Source organism: Meleagris gallopavo, chromosome 1, assembly GCF_000146605.3.
Source record: "Meleagris gallopavo isolate NT-WF06-2002-E0010 breed Aviagen turkey brand Nicholas breeding stock chromosome 1, Turkey_5.1, whole genome shotgun sequence".
In the NCBI taxonomy this organism is placed as follows: domain Eukaryota; kingdom Metazoa; phylum Chordata; class Aves; order Galliformes; family Phasianidae; genus Meleagris; species Meleagris gallopavo.
Window position 1 is genome coordinate 101,648,751 of NC_015011.2, and position 18,514 is coordinate 101,667,264.

At 38.1% G+C, this 18,514-nt stretch overlaps 1 protein-coding gene across 3 annotated transcripts in view; it reads left to right on the forward strand.

Annotated features, from left to right (window-relative positions):
• The first annotated feature begins 8,214 nt into the window (after positions 1–8,214).
• The window catches only part of MAP3K7CL (MAP3K7 C-terminal like), a 30,009-nt gene continuing 19,709 nt past the window's right edge, over positions 8,215–18,514 (forward strand). The window contains exons 1-5 of one of the 3 annotated variants that reach the window (XM_019620473.2): positions 8,218–8,858; positions 9,137–9,214; positions 11,002–11,146; positions 11,323–11,383; positions 11,626–11,734. In XM_019620473.2, the coding sequence (XP_019476018.1) occupies positions 11,366–11,383; positions 11,626–11,734 (127 nt within the window). In that variant the 5' untranslated portion in view covers positions 8,218–8,858; positions 9,137–9,214; positions 11,002–11,146; positions 11,323–11,365. Of the gene's footprint in view, positions 8,859–9,136; positions 9,215–11,001; positions 11,147–11,322; positions 11,384–11,625; positions 11,735–18,514 lie in introns of all 3 variants that reach the window. The other 2 variants (XM_003202881.4, XM_010722562.3) reach the window with 2 other exon arrangements.

Sequence of the window (18,514 nt, forward strand, 5' to 3'; positions counted from 1 at the left end):
GAGCTGCATGAACTTTCCTAAATGTAACTAAATATCATGCCTTGCCCAGTGATGCGTAGTCTTCCCTACACAATTCCTTAAGTGTTTAAAGAAGTGTTAATAACTAAACGCTATACACTTCTGTAAAGTAGGAGATATAATTCCACATTGTATAAAGAAGGAAATCATGCTGTCATGCTAAAGGCCCTGGAGGGATCCATGCCAAAATCTTGGACCATATCACAAGATTTGATTCCAACATCACATGTTAAATCCCTAAACTGTGACTCTGTATCTGAACAGTAGTCACATCACCTAGCACTTAAAAAAACCTGTTAAGATGAAAAATACACTATTGGTATTTAAGTTACACAGTAGGGAAAAAGTAATACAGTTATATAAATATCATTAATGGACAATTGCCTAAGTGTATAGGCAATGAATATAAAGATGTTACAATCACGAAATAAACAAGAGAGTTTAGCAAAGCAAATTATAATAACAAAAAGAGAATAGGTAGAAAGCTTACCTGCATCCTAGGCTCACTACAAAACTCCAGAGGAGGGGATCTCCAGAAGAGATCCTTCCTGCCCGGTAGCCAGCTCTTAAATGGGTCTAGGAGAGGTGCAGCCAGGCTCCACCCCTTCCTGCAGCACAGGTGAATTGCCTTCACTCATTGCTCGCCTCAGGTGATCAATCAGAGGTTCAGGCCGTGGTTCAGCAGTTCCCATACATTAAGTATCATTTAAGCAGCAAGACACAGTTTAAATGTAAAAATTAAGCAGAAACATTTTTTAATAACAACTTCAAAACAGATAATTGTGAAAGTACCAGTGTTGTAATATTCATGCAGCATAAGAACAGAATGGAACAGGATAGAACAGAAAAGAATAGTTCACTTGGAAGGGACATTCAAAAGATCATCTAGTCCAACTGTCTGACCAGTGTAGGGGTAAACAAAAGTTAGAGCATTTTACTGGGGATATTATCCAAATACTTCTTGAACACTGACAGCCATGGGGCTTCAACTGCCTCTCTAAGAAGCCTGTTTCGGTGTGTGACCACACTCACAGCAAAAAAAGTTTTTCCAAATATCAGCCTGAGCCTCCCCAGCACAGCTTTGCCATGCATCCAGTCATTGATTTCCAGTGAGAAGAGATCAATGCCTCCTTCTCCATTTCCTCTGCTCAGGAGATGCAAGGAGCAGTGAGGTTGCCACTTGACCTCTTCCAGACAAGACTTGACAGTCCAAGTGTCATCTCCTCACAGACCCTTCCAGTGCTATTGCCAGCTTTGCTGCCTTCCTCTGGATTCTTTCAATAACCTTTTTATACTGTGAAGCCCAGAAATGCCACACGTGAGATTCAGAGCAAATTTTCTGGTAGTCATTCTCTTGGGTGAAAGTGGTCCAAAAATATATTATAACTTCACACTGGTTATTCTGATCCACTAGCAGAAGTCCTTCTCAGCCAGCTGGCAATGAAAGCAGAAGACATTAAACCAGTGCTTGAAGTAGAACACTGTGTGGCAACAAGCCATGCCACCACTTGCTCTCTCACTTTGAACATCAACCCTCCACATATATACATGGAAGTCATCTATGTTCCTAATATCTCCAGAAACTGACAGAATAATTGCTTGCTTGATCACTTACAGAGGTTTTGGATAGGTTGGCCCAGAAGACAGCACTTTCACAGATGGAAATGTTGGAAGGCAGAGTCTACAGAACTCTGAACCATACTGCTAAATTTTTTGCTTCGTTTGAACTTCACGTGCTTAAGAGATAAAAGAAGACATTGACAATTAGACTTGCTTTGTGCATGAACTCAGAAGAACACTGTGGAATAGGATCCAGAGAGAAATCTGTAGAGAAGATGAAAAACCCAAAGCAGTCATTCAGCAACATATGATTCTATTTATGATGGTTTTGAAGAAATAAGTAACTCCCTTTGCTCTCTTAGGCAGTCTGATGTCTGCCTTTCAAGCCTTCAGTTTGAAAGTTTGAACTCTAACACCTACTGAGGTACTTCATTATGCTTCTATGCCTCCATCCTCTGCGGTAGTTTGTCTTGAATTTCTGTTACCACTGGCACGTACGTAAGAACTACAAAACAAAAGGTGGTGTTCTGATGAGACTCATGTGAGGTTATGAAGCTGAGAGCTAATAATTGATTTTACGTACTGGGATCACAGTCCAAACTAAAATAAAAAAACACTGAGTATATATTTCCAAGGGTGTCATCCATAGTATTTTTACTTAAAAACTAATAAAAATAAATCCTTATGCTTTATGTCTAGATGTCTGTGCTAAAGAATTCCAGATACATACTTCTGGTGTTTCTCCCTTAAATTCATTAGAGTGAATCCTTAGCATAACGTTGCACAGACATAGAAAATCACTGGTAACACAAACTGTTTAGTGCTACTGGTATTGGAATTAACATTTCAAGAAACGTGGGCTGTACTGATAGCTGGTTTTGTTAATTTAAAATTAGTTTTTATTTTATTATGACTATAAAAGTGTAGGAATCGAGTGAATAGATAGGAGTAATTTTCATTTTAATTATTTGAATAGCAACTTCATTAGTTCTATGTGTTTAAAGACAATAGTCAAAAGGCAAATAGGGTGATGATCTGAACTGTTTCCTGGGATGTACAATTTGTCCCCAAAAATGTGCTACCCCACCTACCTTTCACCTTTTCTTTTGATGCCAGTGGAGAATACTTGAGACTTCAGTGTTAAATATCATAACATTTCAACGTTTCGTCTGAAATAGATGGCTACCAGATGTTACAACCTAACTGCACACATCTGTTGGAATTCAAACTTCAAACATAGAGTTCCTGCATCTTGAAAGATGGGATTATTCAACATTTTTATGAGGATCCCTTAATTGAGATAATCTAGAGATCAGTATTCTGTGCTGCCTTCCTGATAAGGTGGCATTCTTGTTGCTCTCACAAGAGTATCAGGATCGAGAGATCTCAAGCAGGAGCTATGGCAGCCTGGATACAGTCCATGATGTTAAGACAATCAGCTGGTACTGACAACAGAACTAAACAAAGGGGAGTAAATAAAAAGGAAAAAGAATTAAAACAAGAAGAAGAGTACATGTCTAGTTTGTAGATTTCTTTTTATTTTTCTTCACATAGTCATCCACACTTGGATTAGTGTGGATGACTATGTGAAGAAAATCACAAAGTTAAAACTGGGATGTCAGTAGAGGACTTACACAAAAGTGGTATGGGAAATCTTTTGCTTTGTTTGACAAACATCACTGAAGCAGAGGCATTTTCTAGAAGTGATTAAGGAATTTGACATGTTAATATACCATAATGTTGAACAGTTAGAATCAAAATTGTTAATAGGTTTCAGATGGCACAACAGTATATTGTCCTGATGCAGTTCTCTTTGTATTGTCTTCAAAGGCTCTTTGACGGGAGCTGGATGAATTTCTTGAATATGTCCTCTAAGGGGCAGCATTGAAGAGCAGGTATCTATCTTCTATTCATAATCTGAGGTAAGTATAAATAAGGGACTACCAAATCAGTACTTATTCTCTGTTGTCTAGAAATAACGGTTTTCAAAGCTATTCAATACGTTTGTTTGAGAGTCATTACTGCAAATACTGTTAAAAATCCTTTAGCAGACATATTTCAGTTAAAGTGCTAAAACCACTGGCACAGAATATCGGCTGCTGCTGGGGATTCTGGCACAGGTTCTTCTGGAGGCTGACTTCTACCTGACAGCAACAAAGTTTGATAAAAAAGTGTACTGGCTTGAAAGTCTCGTGGCTGTATCCATGGGAGCATGATGACCTCAGCCATCATTGAGTAAGTCTGTAATGTTCTGCAACATTTCCTCCAAGTAAGTTCTTTAGCAAGATACATTAAGCATTTCCTTAGGACAAGAAAAGTCCAACTGAAGTGGAGTGACAACTTTTACATGACTGTAAGAGAGCTGTCCTTCTATCCTAAGACAGTTTATTATGGTTTAATGACACAATCAGTAAATAAATTTGATGTGTTTGTGTTTTAGTGCGTTCAGGAAAGTGCTAATGTTTCTTTCTAGCCAGTGCTAGCTTTGAATATTTGTCTGCTAATCTCCCAGTGCATTGCTGCATACTGTCTATCCATATCCCTCTTCATCATTCCCTATTCAGATGACCTGCTGCTATTCTTCCTGTATTTAATTTCTAAAGGTTATTTGCATCTCTGTGCTGATGTGAGTGTATGTTTGCACCTGTTAATTTCTGACAACAGCGATCCTTTTCCAGTAATATTTCTAACTTCAGCTTTCATCTTACTCTTCATCCAATAAATATTCAAGGACCTTTGGCAGCTTCCTGTCTCAGAGGTTTATGTTTTCTTCCTGTCAGCATCATTAGCTTCCCACAGTTTTTGTCTACAGATTGCTGGAGCTTTTCAATAGTCAGACTTTCAAATGATTCAAGTTGCAGTTATTTCCAGATGATCACAAGACAGGTGAAAAAAATGTTGAGTCAGCTCCTGTCATTCTGCATTACCTTGACTAAGCCAATTTTTAAAATTTTTCTTTTAACAAAAACCAAACCAAACCAAAACAAACAACCCACTTCTCTAGTTATTTCTCTACTCTACTCATTTCATGCTGACTTGAAATGGTTATCCTTATAGAAGAGATTGAGTCAATAAAGAAATGGTATTGTTATGGGTGGTGTGAAGGCATTTTTTCAATTACCATGACAGGCAAAACGGAATATACCATTTTAGTGTCTGGCAAATGCTGAGCTTTGCAATCAAGGTGTTTTGTTCTTTGTTGCTTTTGTTGTTTTCCTTAGTTCTACATGTAATGTGGAACTAAAAGTGTAACTCACCAGTTTTTATGTTTTTAAAGTCAATTCTCTGTGGCAAGGAGCAGCTTCGACCTGGTCAGACTCAATCTAAGTAAAGAGGAACAAATGTCTCCTGCAGAGGTTTCAATTTTTTTTTTTTGCTACAGCAATAATGTGCAGCAAAATCAGAAATATTCATAACTGATTCTTTTCATGCTCAGAGGAATTTGTAAAATGAAGATTTTGCTGTAGGAGCAATTTTAAGCAAAAGATATATATATTTTTTTCATTTCTCCTTGGGACATCTTCCATATGATGGAATATTTAAAGTGTATTTTTAAATAGTGACTGACAATCTGTGAAACACCATTTTAGCACGAATGAGATCATATGCTACTAAAATACTACCTATACTAGGAAGCCAAGATGAATTGAGAGTAGCAAAGCTAAAAAAGAGAAGGCAACAGGTGTTTTATTAGATAGCAGATATTGGCTTTTTTTTTACATCCGTAGAATAACTTATACTTCATTCTAAAATTGTTACAAATTTGCATGTCTCTGCTACTGAGCATCAATGACTTTCAGTGTTCCTAATTCAGTGTACGTCTCTTTAAGATGTTTTTCATGATATTCTCCTCTTGCTTATCATCAGCTTTGCAGTGTGATAAAGCATTAACAAAATTTTTCTTGGTTTCTAGGCATCTGATGTCTAAGAGTATGCTGAAAATGAAAAAGCACAAAATAAAATAAAATAAAATAAAATAAAATAAAATAAAATAAAATAAAACAAAACAACGGTGTTATAGGCATCCTGTAATTTTCATAAATATGACAGTAAGATGTATATGCAGACTGTTATAAAAAAGTATTATTTGTGTTACAATAATACAATATGTTGAATAATTTTCTTAGATACATAGATTTCAATCAGACTACAGAATAGGAGAAGCGGGATGTATCTCCTTCCCAGATTTACAATGTCTTCAACTACTAGTTTCAGCAAATCACAGTATTGAAGCACCCTGAATTTCAACTTCCCCATTGTTTAAAATGGATTTCTTCTCCAGTGTATTACTGTAAAGTAATTTTAAAATTTTTTAAAAAATGTGCTATTTAAGTTCATATTGTTATTTCTTGTAGCACCTCAGTAGTAAATACGTGACAAAAAATGGTTACAGTCAAATCATTCAACTTGATATTTCAGATTTAATGTCCTATATATAGAATGCCACAATGTTCTGGGATTCTTAAAATATGCTGCCTTACATGAAGTAGTAATTCCAGGTGACCAAGCATTGTGTAAAGCATAGAACTGATACTTAAATGAATTTAAATCTTGGCTGTTTGTACAATTTTGATATCTTAGCTCATGATTATTAGTCTTCTGGAGAAGAACCCAACTTAGGATGTGCACATTCAGTAAAGCACAGGTGTTTCTATCTTCCATTGTAAACCGTGGATAATAATACAAGGTTTAACTAGAAACACTGACATTTAAAAATATGTATACAATGGATTCCAAACATGATGATGAACTCAGTTTTCAAATACATATGCTGTTTAAACAGAGTACAACTGAAGTGTCAGTCAGGAAATGTGGAGTGTCAGAGCTTTCTGGAAAAGCCACTCCTGAGCTATTCAGCCATACTTTCTGACCAAGACCCTTCCTGTTATGACTACTGAAGATCTTGCATATGATAAGATTTTATGTGGAGAGCCTTTTTTAGGCTTTATCGTAGTGACATGTAATAAAGCCAGCTGTACCATCTAAATGTCATCTGGCAGAAGAGATTACGTAGGACCATTCCTATGTTTCCAGTCATTAAGGTTGGAAACCTAAGATCACCCAGTCCAACCACCAGCCCACCCCCACCACGCCCACTGCCCACGTCCCTCAGTGCCACATCCACACGGCTCCTGAACACCTCCAGGGAAGGTGACTGCACCACCTCCCTGGGCAGCCTGTGCCACTGCCTCACTGCTCTTGCTGAGAAGTCTTCCTGATACCCAACCTGAACCTCTCCTGGAGCAATTTGAAGCCATTCCCTCTTATCCTATTGCTGTTACCTGGGAGAAAAGGCCAACCCCAACCTCACCACAGCCTCCTCTCAGGTGGCTGTAGAGAGCAATGAGGTCTACCCTGAGCCTCCTCTTTCCAGATTGAACAACCCCAGCTCCCTCAGCTTCTCCCCATCAGACGTGTGCTCCAGACCCCTCACAGCTCTGTTACCCTTCTCTGGACACGCTCCAGGGCCTCTTTTACTGAGGGGCCCCAGACTGATTACAGTGAAACCTTGGCTCTGTAGAAACAAAAAAAAGTATTTTTTTAGTAACGTCAGTGAAACAAGGATTTTCTGTATTTCCAAATACTTTCCCAATAGCTGGTCCTAGAGCTGGAGATCAATATTAGTTGCTGATGCTATTGATCTGTAGAAAGTTGTTAGAAGTAGTGATTATGATTGGACACAAATCTCTCTCCCTCCCCTTCCAAAGTAGACATAGAGGAAAACACCATCGTTTTTCTTTTTTTGTTTTCAGAAATACATCAAGAGAAAAGGGTGAGCATAATCAGAGATGTATTTCTGCTTTTGACTAACTATTTGGGCCTACTGCTTGCTCTAAAATCAGTTCGGTTCAGAAGACTGCCTCACCAGACACCTAACTAATGGTATGGCTCTCTGATACCCTTCTGGATCATTGCTGGCGGAAGGGCAATGTGGATAGAATATCTCTGTAGTTTGGTCATTTCAGAATATGAAAAAGGTCTTGTGAGGGCAGCTGCTGAGTTCCTGAGATCTGCAATGATTACAGCAATCCTAGGCTGAAGCCAGAAACTGAGGAGGGGTGGGAGGCTGAGGATGAAGATTTGACTTCAGAGAGACTTTACACTTCAACTTGTCCTGCAACCTCTGTATATCTCAGCTGAGCCAACAGAAGAATCTAGCAGTTCCTCTACTTGGGTTAGATAAACCTTTTCCATCTAGAGCTGATAGAAATAAATATACCTTCAAAACATAACTTGAATTTTTTTTTTTTAAAAGAACCCCTTTTTCAATATTATTGTGCACTCATTTTGTAATTGTTTTCCGTTTCTTTAATTACAGTGGTAACAGTCAATCAAATAAAGTTATGTAGGCAGTATACGTGCCTGATAAAAATTTAAGCGGAAGTTTTTCTCTTTTGTGATAGTTCGAGATTTCTCTCTTAATTCCTTGCCTGCAGTTTCAAAGCTGAGAAATGCTATCAGAAATCACACTAGGAAATCCTCCGAGTTCAGTCAAGTCTCTGATTTAGTCAGCTTCAGTTATCGCCATCATTATCAGTTCATCTATAAATACAACTGCTTTCACGGCGCATGCATTCTGAAATGTGCCACTGCCTCTCTCTGAAGCTGCAGTGCTGTCGCCTGCTATTAGCCGAGCCTCGCTTCACCGCAGCCAGCGCGAACCGAGCCCAAAACACCGAGCCCATCCCCTGTTGTTAGCTCTGATCGTTGCTGCTATCATTTGATAGTCCGCTTGTAGCCGGTCCAAGTTGGCAATGTCACCCCAAGCTGATTGGAGCCACAGACATTTTTGCTGACTGGAGTCATGCTATCTTTGCCAGTTTGCTGGAATAGACACAGACACTGATTGGGTCATGCTGAAAACATTCCTGTCCTATGAAGCAAGTCTGTTTGTATTTTAGGTTTGCCAGGACTAATGAATTAAAAATCTTGGTCTCGCCACAGCTTGCTGTTTAATAATGCCTGTGACAGAAGGATTTTTTCCTCCCTGAAGCATGACAGCATCATAATCCCTCGCCACTGGAAAGGAGAGGAAGGAAAAGCAGAATTGTGAAGAAAAGCAGAAAAGGGTGATCTTCTGGGACCGCAAAGCCCATGGGAAGTGCAGGTAGCAGCATGTTGCCCTGACAGCTGTCTCAGCTTCTCAGACCTTGTCAGTTTGTTGCTATGCAGCAGGTGCAGCCTTTTCTTTTATTGAAGCTTTACTCCATAAAGGCAACGACAAGCCAAGGCAGTGGCTGGCCCTGGATTATACAAGTGCAGACACTCTACTAAGTGAGGTAAGGCAACAGGTGTGAAAACTGAACTAAACTGATAACGCTGTAACAACACTTAGATTATCTGGGTTCTGCTACAGATTTTTTATGAAGCATCAGCAGCCAGAGCTGTGGGCAATTGTCATGAGCTAGGGGGCTGCTCATTAAAGGACATTAAATTCCAGGTTGCCCACTCACATTCATCTCTGTCTACAGCGATACCGTTCATCATGTGTGGAGAAGGTGGGTGGGATGGGGGCATTCAGGCTGTGTGTTTCCTGCATCACCTTGTTTGCACACAGAATGCTTCCACCTCTCTCTGTACTCTTACTGCTTTTTGTGATGAAGAGCTTGAGGATGCTGCACAGAACTGATTGAAGGTATAACTGTAATATAAGAAACCAGACAGCAGAGTAATTGCTCTGTGATTTCTGTTTGTTGTTCTTCTTGTTGTTGTTTGTGTGTGTGTGAATTAGAATAAAATGAAAACTTTCTTTTGTGTTACGATAGAAATCACCATTACTTACTGAGAGGGTATTGATTCTTGCCCTCAAGCACCTAGAGTTAAGAGAGCTAACGTAAAGATACTAAAGACTGCAGACCATGTAACTGGGAGAAGACAACAAGTTTATTCCAAACAATACTGCTATAGAAGTTTAAATCCTTTAGCAGAATGCATCATTTTAGTTTCTTAGGCTATGATACGAATTGTGAAGTGGAAGATCACTTGTGATAGTAGATGTCAGGGGAATGATACATAATGATGAGTAGCCTTGTTTCAAGGATGTGCTTATCATTTAAAATCTTTTTGTTTTTCCTCTTTACCTTGTACTGGGGAGTAGAGAAGGAAAATAAAATCAAACAATTTTGGATTAGCAGTTCCATTGTCCTTTAAGAAATGTCTCAAATATTTCTTATAAAGTGTTTCTGGAGGAAGAAAAAAAGCTCAATAATGTCGAGAAGGTAAATGTTAGTGCTCTTCATAATAGAATATTTCAATTGACTCTAGAGATCTTTCTCTGAGACTAAAATCATACACTGTGGCAGTTATTTGACCTTCGTTCATCTCTGCCCAATAGGTATCAGTTCAAATTTTTGTGCCTTCATGAATAGTAAGGGGGAATAAGGAATAATCCCTGATACTTTTCATGTGTCAGCAGAAAAAGAAATTCTCACCTCCAAATGAGATTTATTTAATGATATTAGAATATTTGTTAATTTCAGAAAAAGTAAGACTTTTAAATTACAATTTCTTTGATTAAGGTTAATTCTAATGAATGATTGTGTAACATTGCTACAGAATAACTGTATCTGTTAGCTAAATATTAATGCAGATAAAGGCTGAAATTAATGGGCCAAATGCAAATTTGATATCCTTCCACTGGTCGCAAGGCAATGATGCCAGGGAAGAATTTGATTCACTCATGCATCACTAAGGAAGATTGTAATCCTGTAATATTCTGTTCTATTGACTTTCTGAGACTGCCAAATAACTAAGTGTAAATTGGAATGGGTTGTTGGGATTTCAGTGCAATATAATCGCTACTTCACTGAAAAACTGGAAGATTATTGGCTTAGGAAATTGGCTTGTGTTTTCACTAGCTAAATGCTATGTTCTTAGTAATATGCGGTACAACATATCACTAAGATATGTTTAGCAATTATTCAGCAACTGTTATTATTGTCATTGTTGTTGTTGCATTTTCCTGAAAAATTTGGTTTCTCATTGACCCTGGAGTTTTTACAGTGATTTAAAAGCCACTCTCATTATTTGTCCACATTGTTGGTATGAATACAATGCACTCTGGATAGCATAGTCTACAGTCCTAAAATAATTTTTTATGGGCAGATCTTTTGCATGCATGCAGTCCCATTGACTTCACGTTCTTCACACATGGAGCTAATTAGAAAGTTAATATCTGTGAATTTCAGCAGCTTTGTGCTAGGTATACAACAAGATCAAGTTTGTGTTCATCTACTTAGTAGAGTTCAGTCATACCATTCATTCAAATGGTTAATGCATGCACTTGAACTGTGAGTATAACTTTTGAATGTTTGAAGATACTTTAACTGCACTAGTACAGATCAGTAGTAACAAACTTCTTTGTTACTCAATGATTCTTCATTGCTCTGCTTGAAGTGAATTAGCAGTTTTCTTAATGGACAGGGTCTCATCTCATTAAAACCGCTTTTTGGAGCTGCTGGTCTCAGAAGAAATACCAAGGACTGCATAAGGTCCTGATCTGGGAGGCAAACCCATGCAGAAAGACCCCTACATCTGCACAGAGGTCCGCTGAAGAACCACCACCAAGGTTTGGCAAGCCACTAACTTTCTGTCCATTGACTGGAGGAGCATGGGTGGAAGGTGGGAGGTTGGGTGCCTCCTCATTGACACCATCTGGAGTGGTGTGCACGTTTCCAATCACATGGCAGGCTTGGGGTCATGTTACTCTCAACTCCCCACCCCTTCTTCCTTCTTCACCTTCAGAACCAGGCAGCATTGCCACGAGTCAAGGCTTGCTGAAGGGGCAATGGCGGGGAGCAAGCAGGTGAGGAGAGGGGAAGCTTCCTTTGCCATTGTACTTTCTAATCTGCAAATAGCAAAAGAAAGGCAGTCTGCACTTGAATCCTTTTTAAATGGATAAGTGAAATGGCATTCCCTTGGCTTTGATTCTAAACGCTGCTTGGTTAGAATGAGAAAGGTAGCTATGAATGCATGAGAAGCATTAAAACTCATTTGCTGGATGGTATCACATGCTCTGTAATAAATGTTTTGTTTATATTATTGCAGCTGGAACAGACAAGTAAAAGCATTGGCTCAAGTGCCCACATGATCACCACCGCCAGGGTACCTGCTGATAAGCCAGTACGAATTGCCTTCAGCCTGGATGAATCCCCAGGTACAATTTAATTTACAGATTAAACCACAAGGAAGTGATTGCTTTAATTATTTACATGCTTTTACTAGTGTCTACACTATCAAATGAAGTCCGGAGTTATGGGTGAATTTTCTTACTGAGCGATAGCAGTATAGTATAATCAGTTTTCTCGACCAATAGCTTTTAATGTTTCCATTAACAATTTCATTAGACTAAAATGACTGACTGACAGTTTAGATTACTTTTTTCCAATGGTTTCAGGAAGATAGACTTAAGATTTTAATTAACTATCAAAATCATTTGTATTTACAGTATGCTTGATTTTCAGGCAATTTTAAAATAATAGAAGAAAAGGGACATTTTGTACTGACAGTGAGGCTAGAACAGGAAGAGACTTTCCCTTCAACAGGAAGGTTGGAAAGTGCCACACGTGCCCAGCTTGGTGAAAGGTTTCAGGAAACGGATGCCCCGCATGGCATGTTCTCTGAGAAAGCAGCAGAAACTTCATTGATGTTTATCCTGTCAGCTAGTGCTGACTGGGCATTAATTTCCTCAAATATGCTCTGTATGCACATGGCCCCTTCAGACTTTGGAACAAATGAATATTCTTAGTTTGTATCTTAAATATTATTAAGGTCTGGGGAGCCATTGAGATGCAATAAAAAATCAGGGTGTGACAAGGTAAAATGGAAGCTAGGAAGTATCTTAAATAAAGTTGACTGAGCTGTTGAAAAAGGTGAGCCACTGTCTGAGAAGTGTTGATGATGTGAAATCTAAGGATCTCTGATAAAGATAACAAACCCACTGCTGATGAGTGCTCTGTGGGACAGGATGCACTGTGAAGTCCCTTCCTAAGCTTTCTGAGAATAGTCTTAACTTGGATATCATTTCCTCATTTTAAAAAATATTGTAGAGTGTACTTTATATTCCCTAGGTAATTATTGCATAATACCATTTTGCAGCTATTAGTTTGGAATAAAATATCATCCCTTATGCAAGGAGATTTCAAAACAAACATTTATATTATTGCACATGACTTGCAGCTTATAAAGATGAGTAATCCACAAAAATTGGGAGAAGAAATATAAGGAAATACATGTGGCTGTCTATGTGCCCTCTTTTCATAAATTACAGTAACATGCTAATTATATTTTTGTTTTGGAAAATTATAATTAATCCTTGTCACTTCTGAAGCTACAATGGCACGGTACATTTCTTATACAAGAATTGAGGCAAATCTAGATTTGGAGAACGACTGAAAAGAAAGGGGAGTGATGAATTACAGAAAGAGAATGCTTATGGGAGACACTGAAAACAAGTCAGGGAAAGCTGAGACCATGGGAAAATCAAAGAGGGTAGAGTGGTTTGTGACAGGAGACGGCAGTAGGAAATAACAAGGTTGTGAATAGCTTGGAAGAAGAGGGACATGAAAGGCAGGAAGCCTAGCTTCCTTAACATTGCATCATATTTATTTTTTACTTCTCTATCCTGCTAATAATTTCAGCCTCTCTTAACATTTACAGAAAGAATCTCACTTACAGAAAGGTAATCTTTTTCTGTTACATTCTGTTAAACCTTTCCATAGTTTTGAGTCATTTATTACATACAGACAAAAGTTCCAGCAATATGCAAAGAATCTTTGAGTAGTGATAAAACTAAATAGCAACCAGTAAAGTGACTGCCATATATTTCTCTGCCCTTAGGGGCTAGTAAGAGGTCTAACTCATGCCCTGTGATGCCCCTGCATCACAAGATTTCTGCTCTTTCTTCTAGTGGTAACATATAAATATTATTACCTTTTACATTATAAATATTATTACATTTAATATTATTAAATATTATTACATTTAGTATATTCAGAGAAGGCAAAGCAAAGAAACTTTTGTAAGGTTTCCAAATTTACAATAAACCATAGTCAGATCAAGATGGTGTGAAGAACTACATAGCACATTTTTTAAGATGAGCTGGGTACATACAGGAAGTCCTTCACCAGGGCTAAGTGGTGACAGAATCTCTCTGACTTAAACTTTTCCTTGAATTTTATCTCATTTGAAAGACACAGTGATAGGTTTCACCAAGTAACGCTGCATTATCCTTCCAGGGGCTGTACCACAGCTTACTTGGAGGAACTTGCAGCATAACTAGATATAAAAAGGGGAAATGGAATGTTTCTTCTGGGTGGTGATTATCTCACTGGCTAGGATTGTAACCAAGCACTGGGTGTGAGAAGCAGTGAAAGGAGAAACTGCTCTCAACTCATGAGAAGAGATTAGTTTGTGTTAACTGACCTACAAGACGGGAGCTCGCCTATCCTGAGTATACAAGAAATAACTTAATTGTGTTATATTATTTGACAGTCAATGCTTTGCTTTGTGCTTTGTACAGCATTTTTATATGAATGTTGGCGAACCAGTTCCTTAAAAGTCCCAAGAACAGCAGCTGATTTGAGTGCTATATAAGATGACAGTTTTATTGTGTATCTCTTATTCGTGTATATATAGATATCTATGTTTGGCTCTTTTATTCAAGTTCACTAAGCTGGCATCAAACATAGGTTTCCCAGAGTATGTCTGACATCATATTGCAACAGTTTGACTTAAGGTACTGTTTTAAATTAATGTATTTGAGATATATAATATCAGTCTATCTTATATCAATGCAAGTTAAACTGAATATGATGTTCCAGAATTTAAATAAGTGGTCCCAAATAGAAAGTTCATTTTAATTTATCAACATTGATATATTTAAACCAATTAAATCCAGTATATCCTAATTTATGTCATTAAATCTTATTTACTGACCATTTCATTAAAACATCATATCCAATTATTAAATGTACAGTACTGGATATGTATTGTGTAGTAGATCTAAAAAAAACAAAAAAAAAACTGTACAGGTAAATATCTCTTTAATTTCCCTTACAGAATAAAAACTTGAATCTAACAAAAGAATTCTGGTAGCAATGTGGTGATAAATTACTGCTCTACCTCTGATAGCACTCTCCGGGAAAAATCACAGATAACAAAAGCAAAATATATCTTTTTTAATAAAACTGACAGACAGTGAAATGACATGGTATTTTTGCTAGCATAGCAAATGACTTGTTTTATTCCTCTTTATGCCTTTGTTTTCCTAGTGACCATAAATATTTTTTTGCTTTTATATTTGATCTGGTAAGACTGTTTTGTAATAGCTGTGTCAATAGCAAGCTTCAAAGCCCTACTCCATCTTCATTTTCATTTGTAATGGCAGCAAAGACTTTTCAACTGATAATACATTGATTGAAAACTAATGGAGATTGCTAAAATATATGGGTGAAATTTAGAAAGCCGATTTTCCAAAACTGCACTCAGCCTACAAGTAAGTGGCTGGGTCTTTGGAAATGATGAGAATCATCACATACCACTCACCTCATCTCACTCTTCGTTTCTTATCTACAGACATGCTGTTAGCTCCTGAGTGGGAAACATACTGCCAGTGTGGCTGTCTGTTCAAGGGCTGGCATGATCAGCCCACTTTTGAAATCTTTTGGGCATTTCTGTGATATAAAATAAGAAATTCTAGGAGTGGGACAATATAAGAACACTGCAGTACATTCACTTTTTAGTTTGGGCTCACGCATGTCTTTGCAGCCCCAAATGTTTAATAAATCCTGCGTGCAAGACCTTATTAGGATAGGAAGTACTTACTTGTTGTATTTTGGGGAAGTTAGGAACCTACGTGAGATACCCTCAAAGGGACAGAGGCTGTACATTCCTCACAGGACACTTTAGGCTTAGGTTGAAGGTATACTGAGTAGAAGGGTTTTGCTTTTACCTCTTGTGTTATGGGCTGTGCTATTTTGGGGAGCTCTGCAACTCTTATTATTGAGCAAGCCTTCATAGCCTATTCCTGGGTCGGGCAGTGACCATTCCTCACTATTTTATGCGTGAGGTAACTGAGGGGTTGCGTAAGGTCGCTTCGGGCAGAACTGTGAATAGAACCCAGGGAGTTTCACACAGTGGTGCCAAGTCCCAGTCACTTAGCCACACAGCCTTCCAGGATGAACTCGATCAGTCTGTGCTCATCTGTCAGTAACCAGCACTGTAGCTACTGGGCCTCACTGCCCTCTTAGGGCCAAGGCCGGACCCCTTGTAACACGGTTTTCCAGTGATGTCCAACTGTCAGTTGCAGTCGGGTTTGAGCACTTTTCCTGTACAAGGGCTGATCTACTTACAGGATAACAGCCTGCTTATGTTACCAATTTAATTCTTTAATTTAGGAGGAAGAGATCTGAATACACTTGCCCACGCATGTAGGAGAGAAAATTAGTATCTGATTGTATAATTAAAGACTGGATCATAACTCAGTTACTCGAGGAAGCAGAGTTGTGATTGGCATTTCCTAAAATTTTGAGTGCTTGATTTAGCAACCTTAATGTGCTTTTAACACATTTAAATTTTTATGTTCTATTTCTGGCTATCTTTGTGAAGATCCAAGAGATACTGTAATTTGTGAGTTCATGCTGCAAACAAATCAGTTGTTGTTCTTCAAGTACTTAGTCATCGACCATTGCCCATATGCCAGTGGAGCAGGTAGAGAGGAAGAGACAGGAGTGTTACTCTTCGCTATACCAAGCATTTTGTCAGACAGTAGAATGCGAGGGATTTTACTTATTTGTCTACATCATGGAAATCTGTGCTATTGATATTTCCAGAAGGCCAAAACATGGTAAGCTTCCCAGAAAGCATGATTTGTTCTTAAATGCACACAACATTAGTGTATGTTGGGGGACTGAATGCGTAACAACATCATTAATAAGTAATAAGACTTTTGTGCAAAGAAAGTCTTAATGTAGTTCAGCTTTCTAGATCAGATTGCTTGAGTGAATCTCTGTACCATTTCTTACAATAAATGCATCATCACGTTTGTATGAGTAGGTGTGATCAGCAGAGAGACAAGAGCTCACCCAGACATCAGAGGTTGAGTGGCTTAGCCTTGCTGCCCGTGCACACCACTGCCCATCATGCCATCTTGGCATGAAGGTGTGTTGGCTGGGCAGCTTAGGGAGCTTCTTCATTTGTTATCTTGCTAGCTTTGCTGTAGGAATGGTCAGAGCTGGTTTTGAAACATCAAGATGCTTTGTCTGAGCTCAACTGAGTGGAAAGCAAAAAGAATGTGATTTAGTCTGTTCCCCTGTGCACTAAGGCAGTAGTAATTCTTTTAGAAGAAACTGCAAGAGTTTCTTGCCTCTTGATTTTCTGCATGTATCCTTAAAAGAATCTTAGGAAGTGAATAATTGCTGTCACTTGCTTTCCTCTTTTGTGAAATCTAAATGTGTTTTATTTTTACCAAGTAATTTTTGTTGTTGTGGCTGTTACTTTGACAACAGTGAAATACAGACCAACCTGAAGAAGTAATTAATTTCACTGGAAGCTATGGGGAAATCTTTTTGTTGTTGGTTTTGTGGAAAACAAGCTTGCAGTTAGCTGTGGAGATACACTTTGGTTTTGTGGGCAAATCTGTTTGGTTTTGTGGGCTAAACACTTAAGCTGAAAATTTTGATAGGAGCCCAAGAGAATTAGGAACTCAGAAAAATTTCAAGCCACCAAAGTCCCCAGCTTATCTGATGTGGTGAGCATCATTGAGAGGATGATTTAAACAAGTCTTAAACTAGCATAACTAAAAAAAACCCTAGCAGCTGTTCAATAGATGCTAGGGCAGGCCCATTATAAAATGTACTATGGTATGCCTTAATGGTTAGGATACCAATATGTTCCATTTTTAGTACCATTGACTCAGTCACTTGAGTTCAGAAAATAAGTACGGAACATCTGCTTATTGAAAGGATTTCCTCTACAGTAAATTCTCTCCTTATTCCATCCTTTCTAAAACATTTTCAAACCTTATTTACTGTTTGTTTGTTGCTTTTCCTGAGGGGAATCCAAAATATTTTCTAATATTCCGCAACATTATTTTTCCTTATTAATATCTGATTCAGTGAAAAGGTATTTTTTGGCTGATGTCTCTTCTTCTGGGGTGACTTTTTCTTTGATTTTCCTTAAGATAAAATTGTTTGAGTTCCCTCCTTACTGTTACTATACCGAAGTTGTACTGCTGAAATTGTCAAAACAAATAGGACCATTCCTCTGGTCCAGTATCTCTGTCAGAATATTCATCAGCTATTTGGCCAAATATCTGTAGAGCAGCTGTACCCCTCTCTGACTGAGTCCTATTCTGTCCTTCCTTTTAGCTCTGTCATATGATTCATCTTTCTTCTTTTAGATTATTGGTCTATTTTTAAATATCGTGCAAGAAAGCAACAGAAAATTAAAGGTAAACACTTGCATATAATCAGGGTACAACTCTGAAATAAAAGCCATTTAAATATTTTCTATAATAGGCATGTATAGGACATGGTGCACAAGTGGAAGTTGTGTGTGTGGGTGTGACTTTATGAGGAAGACATCTAGCCCATAAAAATATACTTCTTTGCTTTATTTCTTGCAGAGATTAATAAATGTTTCCTTTTCCCTTTCGTATCATTGTATTTGCCTTCCTCTGGGCATTCCTTCCTAGTGGTGTCCATCTCAGGCCAAGCTAGTTAAAAGTAAGGTCCTGACTGTCTGTTAGCCAGTACATGACCACTGATAAAGAGATAACAGTATTGGAAAAATAATTTAAACCTGCTTTGACACATAGTTCTTCAAATCCTGTTGGGGATTTGTGGTATACAGGTTTGTCAGCATAAAACAGTCTACAGGATCTGACCTATGGTAGCAATTTTCTCCAGTCAGAGCCATCCTTGTTTTATTTTGACAC